The sequence below is a fragment of the Lipotes vexillifer genome, unplaced genomic scaffold (genome assembly GCF_000442215.2).
Source record: "Lipotes vexillifer unplaced genomic scaffold, Lipotes_vexillifer_v1.1 scaffold447, whole genome shotgun sequence".
NCBI lineage: Eukaryota > Metazoa > Chordata > Mammalia > Artiodactyla > Lipotidae > Lipotes > Lipotes vexillifer.
This window is the reverse complement of record NW_006786302.1, coordinates 204,322-228,083: the sequence shown is the minus strand read 5'-3', so window position 1 is coordinate 228,083 and position 23,762 is coordinate 204,322. Positions and strand designations below refer to the sequence as shown.

Sequence of the window (23,762 nt, the reverse complement as noted above, 5' to 3'; positions counted from 1 at the left end):
TAGGGAAAGAGAAAAAGGTTTCTTGTTTTACACAATAGATGTATTTCTGGGAAAGAGGTTTTTTTTTTTTTAACCAGTGTGGATTTCTGGAGGGGTATGTGAAGATCTGGTGGGATGGGGGCCTAATACTGTACTTGATTGCGTGGATCTACCCGGGTGTTGTGAACCCCCCCCCCCCCCAACAGTAGCACCACCCAGTCCTGATGTCAGACAGAAGTACCTGACAGTGGCAGTATTACCCTGGATTTAGGCTTGTGTTGTAGCAGATAAATTACATAACTTTTCCTCTATTTTTGAGGGCCTGTAAGGGTAGATTCTATCAGGTCTGTTTAACCTGCAGGCTCCAGGAATCCACGATACACCCCCACCCCAGATCGCCCCATCTCACCCTCACCCTCCAGAAAAACCCAAGGTAAAATTGTTGTGAATATTTGCCTGTGTATGTTTTTCTGGGTTAGTATATAGTTTTCATGAGATTCTTAAAGAGTTTCTGTGACCCACAAAGGTGGAACAGATGTTTCTGCCTAAGACCTCTTCAAGCTATTAAATCTGGTTATTATGCTAGTGGTCATTAGTACTTGCTGATTTTGCATCTTAACCAGGAAAATGGGCTCAGACTCTGAACTGGCTGCTGGGAGCAACCCTTACTGTGAGAGGCTTGGTTAGAGGGACACAGTGGAGTAGAAAATCTCAAATTCATTTGTTAGGTGGCTTTATTGTAGGTAATTTTACATTTTACTGATAAGGTTAACATATTCAGTAAAGAATTTGGCTTTTGAATTGGTGGAATTTTTTTCTTTTGACATATTATCTTCATCTTTAAGTAGTTTGCATTTTTATGTCTAGAAAGAACACAATCTATTATTTAAGATTTATAATCCCTTTTGGGCAATATAAAATGTAAGTACTGTTTCAGAATTCATATGTTGATGAAAATTGACACATCGTTATTTTCTAAGTCAGTTTAAAAAAATCAGTTATTTTACCTTGTTTTGGATAGTTGGTACTTTCCTCTCAAATTGGGGAAATTTAAAAAATTGAATTTAAAATTACGAATTAAAACTTACGTAATTATGTTATAAAAATATAGGAGTTTTCAAAATTAAAATTTTGTAAAATGTTTCCTTTGTTATTTTACTAAGAAACTTTTAAAAATAAATTTATACTTAATGCTAATGTTAAAATCCTAGTTGAAATAGTCACATAAAAATGTACACATTCTCAGTTACCTGTAGTAATTTATGGATTTTCAGAATGTTAAGAAATGGAATCTGTGTCTTTAAGACTCGTAGTTTTAATAGTTTAAAATGTGTCTTTAGCCAATGATTTTGTGGATTCACGCAGCAAAATGGACAGATTGGAGCTTTCCCCTTCACTCCCCCGGGCCAGTGTATGGCGGGGTAGTTAGCTGCTAGCCAAACAATGCAAGCAACTGGGATTGAAGAAGCAGCAAAGGATGTAAAATAATATATAAATGCAGTGATTAACTTGACCATATAATTCAAGCAAGCTGTCCAAAAGATTGTAGTTCTTATATATATTGTATATATATATTTTTAAAAATGTGTACTTGTTGATTTAAATGCCTATTTCACATTAGAATTTTTTCCATAACTGGTTCTCTGCCTTTATATGCTTTCTTCTAATGTTCTGTTTATTTCTGTCTCTTCCCTTTCATCCCAGTTCCAAATCTTTATTTTTTTAGAAAATATCTTACAACTCACAAACTTTAAGCATAGGATAAAATTAATTCATTTCCTAGGACCTGAAATAAGTGCCTTTCATTTCAAGTCTCTTCTTTTCCTCTCCTTGCATCAGGCAGGTCTACTTTCAGCCCCTGCTCTCTTCCCAGTGCCTCTTCATTGTCTGTTTGTTGTTCCCCTTCAAGCCTTTGTCTAAGATAATTTTCCAATATTCAGCAAAATGGGAAACTTTATCTGGCATAGCTGGGGAATCTTCTCAGTTTGGACCCTAAACTAGAAATATTTTAAAGTTTTAAAAGACATGCTTTTTCTGGTTTATTTAATAAAGGAAAGATAGCCTTTATAAGTTGTCTTTGATTTCAGCCTTCTAGCTTTTTTTTTTTTTAAAGTATAACTTAAAATTAATTGTTTTAGAAACCACTGAAAATTGCTTTTGGGTTAGTTAGAAGTGTGTGGTTGTTGCTTCCATTGAGACATATTTATCTTCAGTCTCCAAATTAACAGGTATTCAGTTTATTGTCTAAACCTGTATAAAATATCTTTAGGCTTTTCTTCCGCCAAGAACAGCAGTGGCGGTACTGTTTCTCCACACCTCACTCCCCCCTTTTTTAAACAAAAAATGGTTTAGGACTTATTTAATTCAGGCAGGACTGCATCACTTTTTGGGTTCTTTGTTTTGCAGTTTTATGTTTGGGTGTAGAATCAAAGCTTAAAAAAAACTTCGTATGTAGAGCATTTGACACAGTGCTCTTAATAAACACTTGACAAATATGTGAGTGAAAGAATGAACGAGTGAAGGGATCAAACTTAGTTGAGGTGACGCAAGAGCATCCTGTCATTGGGTTCATCGGCTTCTGATGGAGAGGTTTTGTGGTCGGCTCTGTCAGGTGAATCTGAAGATTGGCATTGGTTTGCAGACCACTGGAAATCCTGATCTTTTCAGTCATGTGGTAAGAGCATACTCTAGGAATACAATTTTGGGCTTATTTCATAAATTGAAACTTTAAAAATACATTTTATTTGATAGAAACAATACATGTTCATGTAGTGATTTTATAAAGTCTGGTAAGGAATGGAGAAGAAAATAAAACTCCTTTGTGAGTGTATACCTGGAGGTATATTTAGGTACACAGACTTTCAGTACATACTCTATATAAAATTGAGGTTATGTGCATCCAGTTTTGAATTCTGCTTGTGTGTGTGTGTGTGTGTGTGTGTGTGAGAATCCAATTAAATTTTTTTTTCCCCTGTTTTTGGTTTTTAAACCTTACAGGCCCCTTCACAGATGTAGTCACTACAAATCTTAAGTTGCGAAATCCATCGGATAGAAAGGTGTGTTTCAAAGTGAAGACTACAGCACCTCGTCGGTACTGTGTGAGGCCCAACAGTGGAATTATTGACCCAGGGTTGACTGTGACTGTTTCAGGTAGCAAACCATGTCCTGAATTTATGCTGTTCTTTTACTATATGCAGACTGCTGCAGGAAATGTCTTACCTTGGGGTGAGGGTGTATGTGGTCAGTTTGTAAGCAGTTACTGTCGTTCAAAAAATGTTATATCTGTTCTTTATTTCTACTTACTTACTACCACATTCTCTGCCCTTATTATTTTGTCTTTGAAATTTTGTATCATTTTTGTGATTGCTCATTCTCATTCATTCAGATCTCTAGCTGTTGTTACATATTGCATGCAGCTATGGAGGTGTTATCCTAAATCTTTTGCTTAAAAATGTACAGTGCCTCTTTTTTGCCAATAGTTGTAAACTTAGATGCGTCTTTCTGCCTTTTATTGTTAATGCCAACAGTGTCCCGCACTTGAAAACTTTAGTTTTGTCACCCCCTTTTGTGTTTACTTGTAGTCCAGGGAGTGTGCTTGGTTCCTTCCATGTGTGGATTGCTTACTCCTGCCGTGGAGTCTGTGCTGGTGCCAGAGTTAATGCCCTCAGACTTCCCTGACGATATCCTTTCATGATAGCATCTAACATAGCAGAGTGATAGGAAGCAAGTCGGAGGATGTAGTTTACTTATGGGAGAACTTCTCAGGCCTCACACAGAGACCATTTACTCTTATTTTCTAGCAGTAGTTCTCACCTCTGTGAAGGTCTGCCGTAATTGCACAGAGAGCAGGAACACACGCGGACCTTTCCAGATTAGAATCTCTGGGGACACAACCTAGACATGTGTATGTTAAACAAAACAAAACATGCCTGCATAATCCTGATAGGTATTCCTAAAATATTAAAATAATTCTGTATCAGTTTTCTAGTTTTCAAGCCCACAGCAGATTAAAAACAGAAAATTATACAAAGAGTGAGCACCCGGGGCAGGCTCACTGAGATGTTCATCAGTGGAACCTGACTGCAGAGGCAGTCAAGGACAGACCTCAGAGTTCTTGGGGCACGTAATCCTCCCTCAGTAACTGTATTCCCAAACTCAGAGTTAGGAGGGCCTAGAGAAGATGCTTTTAGTGAGTCTTGTGTGGTGGCCTGGCAGGCCTGCTTTCATGTTTGTCTGACCGAACTGTCAGTTCATGGGGAAGATGGGTGGGCAATAAGAGGAGTGGGCAGTGAGTACGAGTGTTCTGGAAGTTGCTCTCTAAGTCCACAAGCCTTTTTAGCTCAATTGGAAGAAGATAAAATTATTTCTATCCACATGGTTAAAAATAGATTTTGGTGCAAACAGCTATATCCCTAGGAATCCATGGAACTATTCAGAAGGACTTTTTCTTTAGGATTCTAGCTTTCTGAAGTTTTACTGTATTAATGTTTCTTAAGAACCTGTATACTTCTCAAAGCCCTTTCTCTCACATAAGCCCCTTGTACTGAGCACCTGACTTACTAAAAACTCCTTACACACCAGTTACTGTTTCCATGCACGCCCTTGATCCCTCTCCTCCACTGAGAACTGGCGCTCCAGTGTTCAGTGCAGTGCCTTTCCGGGTGAGCAGGCACTCCAGCCACGCTTCCTCCAGCAGCCTTCCCTGATTGACTCTGTCTACATACTCTCTCCTTTTCTCCCTCTCTCCTTTTAGCCTGCACCTTTATGGATTTACTCCTTTAATCTGTGCTAAGATTGTCTTCCTCTTGTTACATGGTCTGTAGCCTTAGAAGTATGACTGTCATAAAGTCACAACCATGTTTGAAGTTTTCTTTTTATCCAGTTTCTAGTGAATAGCGTAAGGTGGTTGTTCAGTGAAGGGTGTTCCTGGAGATATACTGTGCTTTATCTGGGTTCTGGGCGTTTATCCTGTGCATTTTCTACAGCTGTATATTTGGCCCTTAAAAATTCTTTTTTAACCATGATGGGAGTTAATGGACTTCTCAGACATACCTTATAAAGAAGATGTTCTTATATAATTGATATTTCTTACATTTGCTTCATTTCATCTGTCTTTTTGAAAATGTTGACATCTGTCTATCTTAGAAATAATCTAAATATTAACTGGGAAGTAATCTCCACAATATTGTATACATATTGTGTACAATTGCTGATTCATTCTTTATATTCTCTTATTAGATTTATATTACATAATTTAAAACCACATGGAACGTCTAAAAACCCTCTGGTAGGCCACTGAAAATCATAAATACTTCAGAAAAAAATTTGGATATAATTATTAGGAAGCTGGAAAAAGTTTAGAAATCATGAGGCTGTATGGTTTCCTTGTACACTTTATTGTCCTAGACTCATTTAAACAAATTAATAAACTCTTCTTGAATAGGTGTGTATTTAAAATCGATTTTAGAAAAATTAGTTATATCAGAACACTAATATTGGGTAGTGAGTTTTTAAGTTACTTAGAATTTCTTCTCTAAATATTGCACTTGTCTAATTTTAAGAGCTGTTATCACTAAATACTAATGTGAAACCTAAGTTTATATTATAAGTGGTTTTAATAGACAATTTACTAGATTTTGAGTTTTTAGGCATTTTAATAGTTAATGTTGGCAAAGTTTTGAAAAATTTCCAAACTTAAGTTTAGAGAGGGCAATCATAGATTTTTATTTTTTTTAAATAGACATTTGTTTATTTTATGGGTTGTTAAAGACTTAGCAAATGAGAAAGGTAGACAATTTAAAAATAATTGGAAACCATAAAGTTGATTCTGGATCCTTACTGTAAATAATCCAGTGTGTGGTTTCTTGCACCTTTCCTGGTTTTCTTTAAATTTGCAAATTAGTGAGTGAGTACTAGGAATGCAAGGAAGCAAACAAATGCAGAAGTCACTGTCATGTGTCCTTTCTTCTTCTTTAGTAATGCTGCAGCCTTTTGACTATGACCCCAATGAGAAGAGTAAACACAAGTTTATGGTACAGACCATCTTTGCTCCACCAAACATTTCAGATATGGAAGCCGTGGTGAGTAGAGAAGTTGAACAGAAGTTGTCCGGGGGGATGTTGTTTAAACTGTGGGTTTTGTTTAGTTCTCCATTGAGAAACCTGGTTTTTAAAATTAACAAAATCTGTAAATCTGTTCACTACAGATAACCCTGACTCATTTCAAGAACGAAGGAATTTTGAAATAGTATGCCTTAGAGACAGTTTTGAAGTGCTACTATTAAGAGTGAAGTCCTGTAATCTCTAGGGATGTTAGTGTGATTTTAATGGATTGTGATAGTAGCTCTTTGTAGGGTTCTATAGGAAGTTCTGTGGCATTGCCAGTACCTGTGCACACACACATACACACACACACACGCACACACGCACGGCAGCTACACTAACCCTTCAGTTGTCCCTTGAGGTGAAACCTATTTGTCCCCATCGTATCTCCTCTGTCTCATTGTTTGGTTTTGTTTGCTTTTAGTGGAAAGAGGCAAAACCCGATGAATTGATGGATTCTAAATTGAGATGTGTATTTGAAATGCCCAATGAAAATGATAAATTGGTAAGTAGGAAAATATAAGAAAATTGGAAGCTATTAAGCTCTCAGTTACTTTGAGATTGAATTCTGCTTCTGGTTTTGGCCTTTGTGATTGTGTGATATGGCTGTTCCACTTTATCAGACTTAGTGTTTACGGTTTTTAAAAACTTAATGTGTATATGCTCTTTTCATTTCATAACATTTTGTTCAAGAAGAAAAATACTTTTAGGTACAAGCTGGATGATGGAGAAGAACCACCTAATTCTACCAAAATTTTGCTACTTAAACCATTTCAAGTTCTTTGTTAGAATGAGACATGTGTATACATAAATATAATTAAATTACAGACGTAAACCACTTTTTGGCAACTATATACCTGCAGTCTGGGGATAAGATTTAATTTACATGGACAGTTTATTCCAAATTTGGCTATTCCAGGTATTTTGTTCACTATTGATCAAAATACATCTGATTTTATTCCTTAGTAAATAATTTTTATGTTGCTTTTTGATTAGTGTGAGGCAAATACAATTTGAGGGACTGAAGTGTATGTGCATGGAGTTTAAAAAGTAGTCTTTTTTTTTTTTTTTTTTTTTTGTGGTACGCAGAACTCTCACTCTTGTGGCCTCTCCCGTTGCGGAGCACAGGCCCCGGATGCGCAGGCTCAGCGGCCATGGCTCACGGGCCCAGCCGCTCTGCGGCATGTGGGATCTTCCCGGACCGGGGCATGAACCCGTGTCCCCTGCATCGGCAGGCGGACTCTCAACCACTGCGCCACCAGGGAAGCCCTAAAAAGTAGAATGGGTTGTGGTCACTTTATTCCTTTTCTGAAACACAAATTTGAATTTTTTTCTGTGGTTTGTAGGAGGAGCTTGAAGGGTAAGTAGGTTTTTGTGTGTGTGATTTAACATATAAAATAATATGGATAAATAGAATTGTTTGGCACAATCAGGTTATAATTTTACATGACTTTTTTCTTTGCTCTGGAGGCCATTTGCCCTATTGAAAAGTAAACTTGCAGATTAAATATGTGGGGTCACTTGTTGTGTTACTCTTAGGATAAGCTGAAATGAAGAAGTGCCTGAATGGTAATTAGGTGTTGACCAAATCACTTACGGTGTTTTTAATGCCTTATTAAAGGGATTTTGAAATATTTGCCAAAAACAAAAAAATGTGAATACATATGTTGTTACTGGAAAGTGAGATTTTGATGGCATGTTGATGCTTCCCATTTGGAGTTTACTGTCTCTTTTGCTAGGCTGCCAGGACGCTAATAGCTTGCATAACTCTTATTATTGGAACCAAGAAAAGAGCACATTCATCTCAGTTGACTTATTTTATTTCTAGTTTTATTGAGCTATAGTTAACATACAGCACTGTATAAGTTTAAGGTGTCAGCATAAACACTAGTGTTACATATTGTGGAATGATTACTACAGTAAGTTTAGTTAACATCCACCATCTCATATAGCTACCAAAAAAAAAAGTTTTCCCCCTCTGATGGGAACTCTTAGGGTCTGCTCACTTAACAACTGTCAATATACCAAACAGTGGTGTTAGCTAGAGTCAGCACGTGGTACATTACATCCCCAGTTCTTGTTTATCTTCAGTTTTGTACCTTCTGGCACCCTTCATCCAGTCCTTCCTCCCCGTGCCCCGCTTCTGGTAACCACAAACCTGATCTCTTTCTACAAGTTTGGGGCTTTGTTGTTGTTTTGTTTTAAGATTCCATGCATAAGTGAGCTCATACAGTATTTGTCTTTCTCTGATTTATTTCACTTAGCATAATGCCCTTAGAGTTGCATCCATGTTGTCACAAATGGCAGGATTTCCTTTTTTTAATGGCTGAAATAATATTCCATTGTATCTGTATATTCCAGTCTGTATATATATACCACAACTTCTTTATCCATTCATCTCTCTCTTTTTTTTTTTTTTGGCGGTACGTGGGCCTCTCACTGTTGTGGCCTCTCCCGTTGCAGAGCACAGGCTCCAGACGCGCAGGCTTAGCGGCCATGGCTCACGGGCCTAGCCGCTCTGCAGCATGTGGGATCTTCCCGGACCGGGGCACGAACCCGTGTCCCCTGCATCGACAGGCGGACTCTCATCCACTGCGCCACCAGGGAAGCCCTCCATTCATCTCTTGATGGACACTTAGGTTGTTTCCTTGTCTTGACAGTTGTAGATAATGCTGCTGTATGAACATGGGAATGCAAATATCTCTTCAACATGGTATTTTCATGTCCTTCAGATGTATGCCAAGAAGTAGAATTCATTGGAATAAGGGTTGACTTACTTTAAAAACATGTTTGGCTATTTTCTCACTTTTGTGAGTTTTATGCCATTTTTACAGTCATTTAATAAATGTAGAGCTATCTTTCAGCTGGGCTTCTCTTATGCTCTGGATAGCAGACAATTTGAGATTATAGTCTGAAAAGGGCTGGAAGCCAAGTATTTGATATTGCTGATTGGACATGAAACCAGAAGTTGATGGAAATGATATGACTGTGATTGTTGAGCCTAGCCATCTTACTGCCTCACAGAGGAGAGTCGTAGGTGTACCTAACACATAGGTATAGCCTGTAGTAATCCAACAAAGTGGCTTTGCATCTCCTAAAGGGCTTGAACAAATACTGCATGGAGATCCCAGAGCCTCCCACACACCCTGGAGCTCGAGCAGAGGTAGTTTGGTCCGGGAACTTTTTCATAGCAGGTTGTTAGTAACCCAAAGTCTGTTCAGTAATTTCAAAGTACACCAGAGAATATCCGATTCTGAGCCTGGATGCACTGGCTGCAGAATGTATTTGCACTAATTGAACTACTTGGACTTGCAGTATAGTTATTATTGACCAATTAAATTATAGGGAATACTTGCTAAAGATAATGATTTTTTGAAGCAGTTTATTTTGAAAAACTTGAAATACCTAGAAAAGTGGACAGTACAGTGAACCCGTGGCCAGCTTTATTAACAGTGACCAGTTTATGCTTAATTTTATTTTATGTAAACCCCACCACTTCCCATCTCACATACTGTTTTTTTTTTTTTTTTTTTTTGCGGTACGCGGGCCTCTCACTGTTGTGGCCTCTCCCATTGCGGAGCACAGGCTCCGGACGCGCAGGCTCAGCGGCCATGGCTCACAGGCCCAGCCGCTCCGCGGCATGTGGGATCTTCCCAGACCGGAGCACAAAGATGTGTCCCCTGCATCGGCAGGCGGACTCTGAACCACTGCGCCACCAGGGAAGCCCTGAACATTTGTTTTTTTGCAGTTTGTTTGATTTGAAATCAAAATAAAGTCCACATACTGCTATTGGATGATATGTTTCTTAAGTCTCTTAATCTATAGATGCCCTCTGTTTTTCTCTTGTAAATTATTTGTTAAAGAAACCGAGTTTGTCCTGTAGACTTTCCCACGGACTAGGTTTTGCTGATTGCATCCTTCAGGTATCTTTTAACTTCTCTGCTGTCTTTGGTATTTCCTGTCATTGGATCTAGAGACTTGATTAAATTGAGGCTTATTTTTGCTGGTGAGGGAGAGGCAAGACTGCTTTGTAGGTGGTTATCTGTTCTCTCAGGGAGGTACCTAATGTCTGATTTTTTTTGTTTTGAAGTTAGCAGCCATTGGTGTGCAGTGTGTAGGTGAGTGGTCCCAGCCAGGGGTGGTTTGACCCCCACGGGACAGTTGTCAATGTCTGGAGACATTTTTGGTTGTCACAGCTAACGTGGAGGGGTCTACAGACGTCTAGTGGGTAGAGGCCAGGGATGCTCCTCAACTTCCTACAATGCACAGGACTGTCCCCACAACAAATATTCTCCAGCCCCAAATGTCAGTACAGTCGGAAGTGAGTAAATACAGTTTAAGTCCATTGATTCATTCAAGGTTGTGTAATGGTGACTTTGTCATTACTGCTTCATTGTATTAGTTAGAGAGTAACTGGAGCTCATCTGCTACTCGCTGATTCATTCAATGGTGGAGTTCTAAAGCTTTCTCTTAAGTTATAGGCTTTCAAAAAATGGGTTGGTTACAGTGTCCCTCTGATGATGTACAGTCAGCTTTCTGTCCTCCTTCCTTTCCTTCCCTTCCCTCTTTGCTGTGTTGTTATGGACTCACGGACTTAAACTTCCTACTGTTTCAGCCCCTTGCAGTTATCGTATTGGTGCTCAGATTGGCTAGTAGCCGGCTCCTGAGTCCTTTCACTTTAGTAGTCTTTGGTAATTTCCTTCATGTCTAATATGGCAAGATACTTCCAGGCTCAGACCTGGGATTAGACATTTCTTCAAGCCCTGGGCCCTTTCAGTGGGAGATGGTATTTCGAGACCACAAGCTGGGCACTGGGAGTAAGACAGTGATTTTTAGTTTTGTGAGAATTCCTATCAAACCATTCTTTTTTTGGCCAAGATTCTAGTGGAGGCCTGATTGTCAATTGAAGGCACTTTTAATGGTAAAATTTTAATGGTGAAATTAGTCAGCATCACATAAATCACATAAGATGATGCTCATCCTTTTATTTTTTGAGGTGTTGTGGTTGTGTTTAATGGTTGGGTTATGTTCTTGAAGCTCTTGGATAATTCAAATTGTGTAAAATCCAACACTAACTGAGAAGAATGTGCAGGTCCTCTTGTGCACCAGCTGCAGTGCTGTTGGAATATAGCAACTCATATGGCTTCTTAGCTTTGCTGTTATGCTTCTTGACGGACATTTTTAAGTGTTTGGAATTCACATTTCAAGTTTGGCACATAAAATGAGACTTTTAATATTTCAGTATATCAGTATTTCAGATTTATATAATTCAAATGTGCAAAAATATTTGTATCTATACTGGAGGTGGCCTTAATTGATTAATGTGCATGTTAAAAAGAAGCGCTGAAATACAGCTGTGTTTTTATGAGGTGGAGTTTGCCAGAATGTATTGGTTTGGAAGGGCTCTGTGGTCAGATGAGTTTGGAAAAATGCTATAAATAAGCACACTGCATATTTGCACATTAAAGGCTCTGAATAAAGAAAATCTGATTAACCTAGTATTTCTTTTTTGTTTCATATAATGCAATTAACTTCCCACGGAATGCCAGGTGTTCTGTAAAATATACTTTTGGAAACGCCATTCCTGTGTAAACTCATTCTTGTGGAGCTGCTAAAACCTGCAGGTTCTATGAGAAATCCCCATTACTGAGGGATCACTGAAGTGGGCGCACCCTGGTACAGACCTGCTGCTATCCGAATTGTTGATTAGTGACTTCCTGTCAACTCATACGCTTACTGTTGCATCGCATCCTTTACAGAAAATGTGAAACCTCAGAGTAACCAAATCTGGAGTGTTTATAATAGTATAAAATATATAAAGTTTTTTTGTATTTGTTATAATGATTAAAGATGAAACCTTTTATACACACACACACACACACACACACACACACACACATAAAACACCTCTTTTCTAATACTTTATTCATGTAATAAAACCCTGTTGGTAAGACCCTAATGGTATCTTGCCATTTCTGGTTTAGTATTGTCTACAGATGAAGTTGATGAAACTGCTTAAAGACCATAGTATCTCTAACATACTGGTTTCTTTCTAGTATCCATAGATACAGTTATGAAATTACTTAATATCCTTTTTCTGTATGTCTGTCTTCAGTTTAGTATGAACTTTGTCTGTTAGGAAATTAGGGCATCATTGAGTAGTGTTTTACCTAGATAAAGTTTGTCAGTTTACTACAGATAAATTGGTAAGATGCCATATGAAGCTGAATCCTGACTACACAAATTGATTAAAGATGAAACGCCCTTATTCAAGGAAAACACATTTCTAAATGGGGAAGATTCACAGAAATATGAGAACTGTTGGTAGCCTGTATTTTTAGAAGTAGAGTACAAAATATATTTTTTAGTTTATATAGTCATGATTGCTGTTAGTAAATTCCTATAGTGACATGGTTTGACCCCTTATTTATTTTAGTTTGTTTGCCAATATGTTTTAAAAAGTTCGTTAATTTAAACAAACTTCAGTTTAGTTTTTTTTTTTCTTTTTTTTTTTGCGGTACGCAGGCCTCTCACTGTTGTGGCCCCTCCTGTTGCGGAGCACAGGCTCCGTACACGCAGGCTCAGCGGCCATGGCTCATGGGCCCAGCCGCTCCGCGGCATGTGGGATCTTCCTGGACCGGGGCACAAACCCGTGTCCCCTGCATCGGCAGGTGGACTCTCAACCACTGCAGCACCAGGGAAGCCCCCAGTTTAGTTTTTGACTAAGTTGCTGGTGACAACTTTAATACACAGCTCTCTCGAAATGGCACATGTACTTTGTGTTCAGCCTTAGTGTTCAGAGCAGTGTAGAAGCCCATGTTCAGTTACACATTTACTCCAAAGAGTTGCTCATCAGAATTTATGATCTTTAGTAATCAACTTAGAAAAATTTGGTTAGCATCCAAAGCAGTTAGATAGCACAATAGCTATCATGGTTATTGATACTTTCTTCTCAGAGTTGGTGTCGGTAGCAGGTAGCAAAACGTGCTGTTGATTCAGTGTTTCTTATGTTAGGAACCCCATCCCACTCTCACCCCTGCCCGCAGCTCCTCACCCACCTCCCCGAGCCCCCAAAAGAAGTAGACAGGCAGTTAAGTACATTATGTAAGTATACCTTCCCTGTTTGAGGATCTGGATCTTTTTAGGTATGCTCTTAGTTCTTGGGCATTTACTGTTGCTAAAGACAGTTGGAAACGGCTGTGTTATTATTTTGTTGATTTCTTTAGGTTTTTTAGGACCTTGATACATAATATATAACTCAGAAAATGATTGAAGTTTTTAGTCATCTTGTAGGATAAGAAAGGTGCCAGCTTTAGAAGTATGGTGGTTGAGTCCATGTTTTTATTTTTATGGTTTAAAGAGATCATTTTTGTGATAAAACAGTCCTAATTTATTTGGAACCATCATTAGAATACGGGCTTCTTTTTGGAAAATAGCTCTCTGATTTGGATCATACATAGAATGACCTAGGAGTCCAAGAACCCTTTTATTTTAGAATACAAAGAGGTACTATTAATAGTTATTCCTGGACAACAGGCATTAACTAATACTGCCCTTAGGCACTAAGGTGTGTGGTCCCCCTAGTCCTCGGGGACAGCAGGACTTTGACTGGATGCATTTCAGTAAGGTAATGGCCCACAGTCTTCAAATGAGTTATGTTCAGGGCTACTACTGAGAACTGCTCAGCACATTCCCTGGGTTGTTGATAGCTGGACGCAGATGACACTGGAGTGTTAAACTACTTTATATTTTACAAATCGGAGTTCTGTGAATTATTAGCTCTTTTTAGTTATTATCAACTCTATATTATGAAATCTAATGTCCAGTTAGTGGTTGTGTTTTTTTTTTAGATTGGGTGTGGTTTTAATTAACTTGTTATGATGTTTTATAACCTCTTCAAATCTTTATGTTGAAATAAAAAATTTTTTTTGGTTTATTTTAGGCCACCAACTCTACTTGACATTTTCCAAATTAAAAAAAATTATTACATTTCATTTATGCCCTCCATTTAACATCTGTTAATGACATATTTTCTAGGGAAAAATACTGGTCATAATGAAGCCTGAAGGACTGTTAAGAATAGGGAATTTCAGGGGTCCTGTGTATAAAGACTTTTTGTAATGAAATATACATTATTTTCTGTTGAGACAAAGAACAGATTGGGGGCAGTGCATTATTAAGTAAGATGGAGTTGAAGACTGAGTAAGTTGGGCCTCTTTTCCTGAGATCCAACTTTTTATTTTTTTATTTTTGTACATTCTATAATGTACTTAGTATAGTAACATTGTCATACTTTTTTCTTTTTTTTTTTTTGGTTGTATTGGGTCTTTGTTGATGTGCGTGGGCTTTCTCTAGTTGCGGCGAGCGGGGGCTACTCTTCGTTGTGGTGCACGGGCTTCTCATTTTCGTGACTTCTCTTGTTGCAGAGCATAGGCTCTAGGCGTGTGGGTTTCAGTAGTTGTGGCATGCGGGCTCAGTAGTTGTGGCTTGTGGGCTCTAGAGTGCAGGCTCAGTAGTTGTGGCGCATGGGCTTAGTTGCTCTGTGGCATGTGGGATCTTCCTGGGCCAGAGATAGCACGCGTGCCCCTGCATTGGCAGGCGGATTCTTAACCACTGTGCCACCAGGGAAGCCCTCAGTAAGTATTATTTCAAAGTCTGCTCCAGCCTTCTTGTATAGTATTATTTTTATGTGTATTAAAGGAATTAGAGAAGATAGGAAGAGAACTGTGGGGATACTAATGGAATACTAGAATGTTCTGTGTGTCTTTGTTTCTTGATCCTGGGGGGTAAGTGGGTGTGTTTGGGGAGGGGTGTCGTTGAATACAAGAGAGGTTTATAAATCATTGCAGTTTTCGAACCCTTGAAAAAATTCATTTAACTTAAACATTGTTCAGTTAGAGTGTTAGCAAAGGTAAGAAAATATGAAGTGCTTGTTCTTCAGGTACTGACAAGTATTGAGTAGTAACAAAAATTAAGAGCCACACAGAAGGTACTCATTCTAGGACAATGTGAGGCTGGCTTAAGTTTAATAAGGTTTCTACATTTAGTTAGTGATCATAATGCAAGTTGATTATAGCTAATTAATAGAAAAAGTTGAGAAATGTATTTTTTGCTTTCACATAGCTATTATTTATTATTATTATTTCTTATGCATAACACATCTTTATAGAATAAAGTGATTGTTTTAGAACCTAATGATTTCTGTGTTAGTCATTCCCAGTCCCACGCAGGAGAAGTCAGAGCTTGGTGTGAATCTGAGAATGTGTTTCCCCTGCACCTCAGGGTATTGCTCCACCGGGGCCGGCCCTGGCTGTTGCTCCGCCGAGCAGCATCAACAGCACAGTTGCAGCACCTGCCAGTTATAGCGCGAAGAATGAGCCCAGGGGACTCAGTGTGTTCAAACAGGAGAAACAGAAGGTTTGTTTCAGGGAGCTAACAGACAAGTCTGCCAGTGTCACTGATTATGGTGATGTGGTCACCCAGCACGTACGAGGTGTTTATTGTGTGTTGTGAAGGAATTAGAGTTGAAAATGTCAGATATGTTTAAAATAACAGTAGAACCACAGTCACTTAAAAACCAGGCATACAAACTATTCTGTTCTAAAACAACAAATACCACACTTAATAAAATCTCAGTAGTGAGCAGGACAAATGTAAGTGGGAACATTATTATGAAATTGGTATAGTTTTCCCTGTCACTGAGATTTGGGGAGCATCCTCTAAAAAAAATGTGAACAGACCAGCAGGTGTAGCAGTAAAGGTGGGAGCTGGTGAATATCACTCTCCAGGCAAGTATTTGTGTTTATATATTTTAAAAAAAGATAAATGAGATTACTGCTTTTATGTTTTCTTATCCAGTACAAATAATAGTAACCCTTCTTTAATTGTCATTGTTAGTTATTTACAGTGCCCCAGGGTAGGAGAATTTGTGGCAAAAGTCCTAAAGATCTTAGGTCATATTTGAATTTATTCATGTCTCCGTGTGTGTGTGTGTGTGTGTGTGTGTGTGTGTGTGTGTGTATACACTTAACATTCACTCAAGTACAATGCCAGTACATCAGTAGATGACAGTGACCTGGTGGTGTCCTGGGTGCTATGTGATTCCCTTTCTCATTTCCTGCTTCTTGGGAACTCGGAACCCCACAGTTTGAACAGGCTGCTGATACTTTGATTTGGCTTTGCAGGGAATGTGTATACTAAGGCTTAAACAAAACCTGATCCTTTATCTAAATGCCTGATACTTTTAAAATTTTGTGATTTTAGTTATTTACTTCTGGGAATCATGATCCTAGAGAAAAAGAGTAAGTGGGTTGTTCAGACTGAAAATATATCTTCGGTAACTTTATTATTCAAATACTACCTCTTCCCAGTTAAGGCCTTACTCAGGCCTTCTGACAGTTTCCTGCTGTGGCTCTTGGCCTTGCCTTTTACCTCCCTGTAATACACTCGATCCCTTACTCTTAACAGGAGTCACGAGAATGTAGCCAAGGCTTCAATGCAAAAACCGAATTTGCCTTGTATTTATATTTCCTTTTCTGAACAGTACCAAAGTCCTCGTTTTTTCTAATTACCCCCAAAAGGAATAATTTAGAATATTGGAACTGAAATTCTAAAGGTTGTTTAAAAAAAAGTGCAGAAGTAAATTCAACTTATAGATAGGAGATTACTGCAGGTAGGCTAAATAATATAAAAGAGTGGAAAATGTACGAGATACTGCGTTTTCTCTTATCTCGATACGACGGCCTGACCGTCGAGTCTGTTCTGAGTTGCAGTGTTAGATATAATGTGTGTGCAGTGTCACTCCTCAGCTGCCTCAGAGTCAGAGCGTGTCAAGTCCCTCCAGTTTGCTTGTTCCATGGTTCTCAGAACAGCCAGTCTCCTCTTTCGGGACCAGTCTGAAGCAGCTCTCAAGGAACACGCTGTTTTTCTGGAGCCAAACCTCACCGTGGCGCTCCTGAAGGGAAGCCTGTAGCTGTCTCAGCAGCCTTAGTGTTCCCATCAGGCCCCCCAGCTTGTCTCCACAGCCATGACTCTCCCCCCACCTCACCCCCTTTAACCACCGCCCAGGTAGCTTATACATGGTTCTACTTAAATTAATTAATCCATCAATAAATTAGATTTTTTTGCCTCTGCTCTGTATGTTGCCTGGTTTGTAGGGGCCTAAATGGTCGTGAGCACATGGGGTAAGTGGGTTTACTCAGTGTGACTGTTTTGTGACTTGCTTGGCTTACTTTGGACAAGTGTTTCGGCTTCACTGTTATCATTTGCACTCTCGTCTTAACATTTATGCTCCACAGATTGGTTATGACATTTCTTCTCCTTTTTCTTGTAAAAGCAATATATCAACATTAAGGAAAATTTTCAATAAAAAGAGAAATCTAATTCTGCCACCATGAGACGATATTGATTGACATGTTAATTAAAATCCCAGAGTGGGAAGCTACCCATCAAATGTCTAACAGGAGTGAAATGTTGAAGTAATTTTGGTAAGGCACAGAATAGAATATTTAATGACATCGTGCCATTTAAAATGATAATTAAAAGATGTACATATAAATGAATAAAGATTAAAAAGTTACATGTATGCTTATTTTATAAAATATGTATATGAAAGAGAATATTGGAAGATAATATATAAATAATAGTTATTTTAGGTTGATGAGAGAACGGGAGGTAATTCCCTTTCTCCCTCTCGTAATTCTCAATTTTCTGGAATTTCAAGAATTTGTTTAAAAATAAAAAGCCAATTGTGAAGAGTTTGATGATTCCTCATTCTAATTTTTTTTGTCTTCACTTTTTGGCCTTTTGTATCTCCTCGTAATTTCTTAGTCACCTTTCTGGTACGAGTGTGATATTTCCCCCAAACCTAAAGATTGCTGAGTTGCCATGTTGACTGTTCGTCTTCACAGAGGAAGGCCATGTGCCATTCTGGTTCCCAGAAGCTGGACTAGTCCTAGGTTGGAAAGTACACACTTGAGAAGTCATTTTGAAATGAATTCTAATTACTGTTAAGGAAAAGAATAGAAAAAAATTGGTGGAGAGCAGAAACATCTGAAACAGGATTTGTAACAGTACGATGAGATTGGTCGGGACGGGGAGGACAGAGTGGAGAACGAGAGGCTCGCACAGGAAGCACAGAGCCGGATGGTGAAGCAGGCTCCCTAAAACCCGTCACAGCGGGGATGCTTCTGAAGAGAAGTGGGAAAATCTGAATGATGACTGGAACCTCAGTACAGTACTACTAATTTTTACATGGATTTAGACAATGGCGATCAAATCACAGCCCCTTCATACGAAATACTAGTTTTGTCCCTGTTTATACTGAAAATAAATTCAGGAGCTGGGATGCTGTGGTAGGTGTGTGACCTATAATTAAATATTCCTGATGAGTGCTGTGGAAAATGCCATAAAGTTGATTTTGGACGTGTTCTTGTTAGAAGTTTATATCTGAATAAAGCGGTTTATACCTTTCTTTTTGAAAAATTAAAGTTTTAGCAAGTAAAATCTTAATTAAAGACAAGAATAGTGCTAGTCCTATTAGGGAGCTTGTGAAGGCAGAGGTGAGATTCCGGTGGATGGGTGTTGGGTTGAGGCTCAGGGATGCTTAGGCCCTGCCCTGTGCCTTTCTCTCCATGCCTTTGCCACTAGTTCCAATGGGTGAGTGCTGGCAGGAGTTAAGATTTGGGGGCTCATAATTTTAAAGGTGCCTGAGTACCACTGTGGTTCCATATTGAGTTTCATGAATTAAAGCAGGTAGTGTTACTAGTGATCTGAAGGGATCGTTTATATTTGAGTTTAACGTCGTGAAGTGGACTCCCTCCCCTCTTTTTTTCCCCATGATACATGTTTGTGTTCATCATCTCCCCTTCGGTGCTCGTATCCTTCAGTTATTTTTTCCCATGAATAGAAGTTAGGTTTTCTTTCAAGTGTTTTTCTTAGGTAGTCTCCTGGTTTCATTGCGTGTGTGCAGCAACACCGCCCCTTTCCTCCAGAACCCCGTGTGAACTGCAGAATCAGAGCACTGAAAATGAACTTGACGTTTAGATTTTGGTTGGCATCACTCAGCATATACTTACTGAGTAACTACTGTTGGCCACAGTGCTGGGCTTAGGGGTGAATGCAAAGAGGAATGGCTCTTGCTTTACCCAGGCTTTGAAGCGTTGTAGGAAAGAACACCAAAAGTACAGTGTTGTGCTGTGTGCTCGGCGCTCTGGTGGAGGTAAGTGCACAGGGTGGCGGGCGCAGAGGAGGGGTGGTTCGCGTGCTTTGACCTCGCTGACTGCTGGTGTACTGCTGTCGTCCTGTGCAGTTGTTCACAGATGACGGGGCATTGGGTATTTAAAAAACTTTTTAATAATGAAATTGAAAACTGTCAAAACTTTGCATGTAAATAACTTCTTGGAGATGGATGTTTGGAGTTTAAGTTGTTTAAAAACCTGTAAGGAGAGTTAGTCAGTTGAAAAACGCCCCGCCCGCTGTCTTTGTGCTGCAGAACGACATGGAACCCAGCAAAGCCGTTCCCCTGAACGCTGCGAAGCAGGACGGGCCTGTGCCAAAGCCACACAGTGTTTCCCTCAATGATACTGAGACGAGGAAGCTCATGGAAGAGTGCAAGAGGCTCCAGGGAGAGATGATGAAGCTATCGGAAGAAAACCGACACCTGAGAGTAAGTGCTCGCTCCTGGGGAAGGAACTTGGTTGCAGTGAAGGCAGCGGGGAGGTGAATGTTGTTGGGCCATTTTGTCTGTCAGCTTTTACATTGACCCTTTTTCCGTTCTTTTTCCCTTTCCCCGATTGGCTTCTGTCCTGGCCTTGGCTCCCCGCCAGCCTCTTCTTACACTTTGGCGGTGGCTGCTTCTGTCCCGTGCTCCCTTCCCAGCAGCTGGCCTGGGTGTTGGGGTCTGGCCGTGGCCTTGCTGGCTTCCTCTCTCTCTTGTGCAGCCTTCGCATTCTGGGCCCTGGTCCTGTCACCTGCTGCAGCAGTGCTGTCCCCATACTGGCACCCCGTTGTCCAGGGCGCTTGAAATGTGGTTAGTTGGAATTAAGATGTGCTGTGAGTGACATAGTGCCAAAAATAACCAAAAAAACCTCTTTTTTTTTTCGTATTGTTACGTGTTGAAATAATATTTTGGTTATATTGGATTGAATAAAGTATATCATTAAAATTTTGCCAATCTTTTGTACCTTTTTAAATGTGCTGTTAGAAAATTTAAAACTCCATGTAGGGCACCCATTGGAAGTTCCTCTCCAGGTCGTGTCGGTCAGCACTGAGCTGGGGGTCCTGGAGGAGCCTCCTCTGCTATAGCAGGAGCACTTCCCTCCGAGGGCGGCCCGGCGCCCTGCCCTGCCCACGTGGCATGCACACACGCATACACGTCTCATGGTGCTCGGTTCTCATCACCTTGTCAGTATGACCTTTTCTGGGACTCTCTTCCCCTGAAAAGAAAAGAGAAAACAGTCTTGGAATGCTGCCTCCTCTGTTTCCAGGCTACCGCTTACCTCTTCCGGCTCCCATTTCTCTGTCTCCCTCCAGCGGGCTGGGGTGTCTCAGAGGCAGGGGCTGTGTTCACTGCCTCTGCGTTCACAGCACACGTGCACAGTGTTCATTCACATTTGAGTGAGTGAGCAATGGGCTGTGGGATAGTGTGGAGTTTACTAATATTTCAAGACCTGAAGACCTTTAAGTTGCTTTTTGAGGCTTTGTTTGAAGCTTTTCATGTCAAAGTAGATAGTACTGATACTAAAATGTACTTAAAGTAAATAAGCTAAACTGTGGGATGTAATCTACATCTGATTATTACATAGCCTGTGGAAACTACACTCTGAATCAAAGGCACTATGTCTTGGCTTGATGTGTGCTGAGACGGCTTTTCTGCCTATTTCTTCCTATTCCACAGCCCCGCCGCAGAGGCCCCTGCCCCCAGTGCCTGTCTGGAGAGTGGAGAGGTGGTCTCATGTTACACCCACAGCCATGCCCTGTGGAGTTTTAAGGGTTGCTGTTTTTTGTTACTTTTCCTTTATGTGCCATGACTTCCTCAGTCCTGTATGTGATGGAAGATGAGAGCCATGGACCGTCGCCTGGCTGGGAGGGAGAAGTGCCTGGATCGGGCCGGGCTGGGGAGATAGGTGATAGGATTGATTTCCCGGTCCCGACTCTTTATGGACTAACGTTCTGTAGATGTTATTTGAAAAAGCGTTCTGCCGTTTAAAAGAGAAAACAAAAGAACCTTGAAGACCACTGGTTTACAGAGTCAACTTCTGGACCTTTAACAGTTCACACTAAGGCCCATCATCGCTGGTTGCCAGGTTGACTTCCTTGAGGGGCCTCATCACTGCCCTTTGTGTTCTGCAGCCCTGGCCTTCATCCAGCCTGTGCATCGGAATCTGCCGTGAGCTCTTAAACACACATGTTCAGGCCCTCCCGAGACCCCGGGAGGCACAATCACCTGGAGTAGCTTTTAAAGTTCTTGCTGGGACTGAGCATCATTGTTCTGTCCACACGGGACTAATAAGAACAAGACCCAAACCGGCAAACCCTCAGAAAATCCAGTCCTGCAAATAAAACAGCATGACATCAGGTGCACTCTTCCACTGGGTGTTATTAGTGAACACACTAGAGGAATGAATCAGTGTGAGAAAGTAAAAAGGAGCTTGTGCTGAGGAGGTGAAAGCCTGCCCCATATTCATCTGGTTGGGATGATGGGCCAGGTAAAGCCAGCTGCCTAGGTAAACCGGTGTCAGTATTTTCCCCAAGGTCATTCTGCAGCTGGTAAAGTGTCATAACAACCTCCTGCTTAGAGTGACTGCTGTCCTGTTACTGAGAAACCTGGTCCCCTAAAGTCATAGACTGACTGTCAGAAACTTTGCTGGGTGAGGCTGTGTCAGCACGGAGCAGCCACCTGGTCTGGAGGATGGGAGTCACTGTGATGGCAGAGAAGCGGCCTCCCTTTCTGGTCCAGGTGCAGAGCCTCAGGTGTGGGGCTCTGCCTACAGCATCCCACCCCTGTTGTAGTTTCCAAGGAAACGATTCTGTCTCTCCTCTACAGTCCAGACTCTGGTGCTGACCCTTTTACACAAAGACCTCCTGCTTTGCTTTGAGCACATTGAAACGCTGCGTTTAAATTCCATCCTGCACTCCCCCTCCCCAGTCCTGTAGAGTCCTGTCTGTTCCCTGCGCTCTGCTGTGTGGGGCCCTGCTTGCGGCGGGTCAGACTAATGACCTAACTTTGTTTCTGGTGGTCTTTGGCTGATGGAGCCCAGCGTGAAGATGCTGTCGGCCACCTTGGGGAAAGTGCACACGTAGGATTCTTCTTTAATTGTATTAATTTTAGTGGGATTTTTCCTTCTGTGTAAATACAACCGTAGCTGATATTTCAACTTTTTAGAAGTATATTTCTTGGCTCTAGTTTTTATTTTTTTATTTTTTTTTTTTTTGCGGTATGTGGGCCTCTCACTGTTGTGGCCTCTCCCATTGCGGAGCACAGGCTCCGGACGAGCAGGCTCAACGGCCATGGCTCACGGGCCCAGCCGCTCCACGGCATGTGGGATCCTCCCAGACCGGGGCACGAACCCGTATCCCCTGCATCGGCAGGCGGACCCTCAACCACTGCGCCACCAGGGAAGCCCTTGGCTCTAGTTTTTAAAATCAGCATTATTGAGGTATAATTTACATTCCATGAAGACACCCGTTGCGAGTGTACAATTCAGTGATTTTTTTAGTAAATTTATGGAATGTGCAGCCATTTTAGACTGTTGGTTTTAGACTGTTGGTATCACCCTAGAAAGTTTCCTTAGGCTGGGTAGCAGCTCGTCCCTGCTCTCGCCCCCAGTCGCATGCATACTGACCTGCCTTTTGTCTGTATATTTGTAGCTCACTAGTCGTATGAATATTTGTTTTTAAAACCTCTTTTTGTGCATATATTTTTTTTCTAGGATGAAGGCTTAAGGCTCAGAAAGGTAGCACATTCGGATAAACCTGGATCCACCTCAGCTGCATCCTTCAGAGATAATGTCACCAGTCCTCTTCCTTCACTTCTTGTTGTAATTGCAGCCATTTTCATTGGATTCTTTCTAGGGAAATTCATCTTGTAGAGTGAAGCATGCAGAGTGCTATTTCTTTTTTTTTCTCTTGACCAGAAAAAGATTTGTTTACCTACCATCTCACTGGTAGTGTGGCCCACAGTGACCATTCTTTGTGTATACAGCGTCATATAGGCCTCGCCTGCAACAGTGTCACGGTTAGAAACACAGTAAGAGCAGAGTGTTGAGCTCCCGGACAGCGTGAACGTCACCAGACCATCCCTAGCAGGTGTCATTGCACATTCAGTCCTTTATGAAATTCATAAATAAAGAATTGTTCTTTCTTTGTGGTTTTAATAAGAGTTCAAGAATTGTTCAGAGTCTTGTAAATGTTATTTTAATAATCCCTTTAAATTTTATCTGTTGCTGTTACCTCTTGAAATATGATTTATTTAGATTGCTAATCCCACTCATTCAGGAAATGCCAAGAGGTATTCTGTGGGGAAATGGTGCCTCTTACAGTGTAAATTTTCTCCTTTACCTTTGCTAATAATTATGGCAGAATTTTTCTTATCCCTTGTGAGGCAGTTGTTGACTGAGTTTTTCATCCTTCCAACCCTGTCCCATGGTATTTAACACAAAAATAATAAAACTGTTAACAGAT

General features: G+C 40.5%; 1 protein-coding gene across 1 annotated transcript in view; it reads left to right on the top strand.

The window, feature by feature from the left end:
• The window catches only part of VAPA (VAMP associated protein A), a 28,635-nt gene extending 5,465 nt beyond the window's left edge, over positions 1 to 23,170 (top strand). Inside the window, exons 2-7 of the mRNA XM_007458452.1 lie at positions 2,977 to 3,129; positions 5,956 to 6,059; positions 6,505 to 6,585; positions 15,363 to 15,497; positions 19,573 to 19,746; positions 23,012 to 23,170. Coding sequence (XP_007458514.1) covers positions 2,977 to 3,129; positions 5,956 to 6,059; positions 6,505 to 6,585; positions 15,363 to 15,497; positions 19,573 to 19,746; positions 23,012 to 23,170 — 806 coding nt within the window. The remainder of the gene's footprint in view (positions 1 to 2,976; positions 3,130 to 5,955; positions 6,060 to 6,504; positions 6,586 to 15,362; positions 15,498 to 19,572; positions 19,747 to 23,011) is intronic.
• Positions 23,171 to 23,762: the final 592 nt, after the last annotated feature.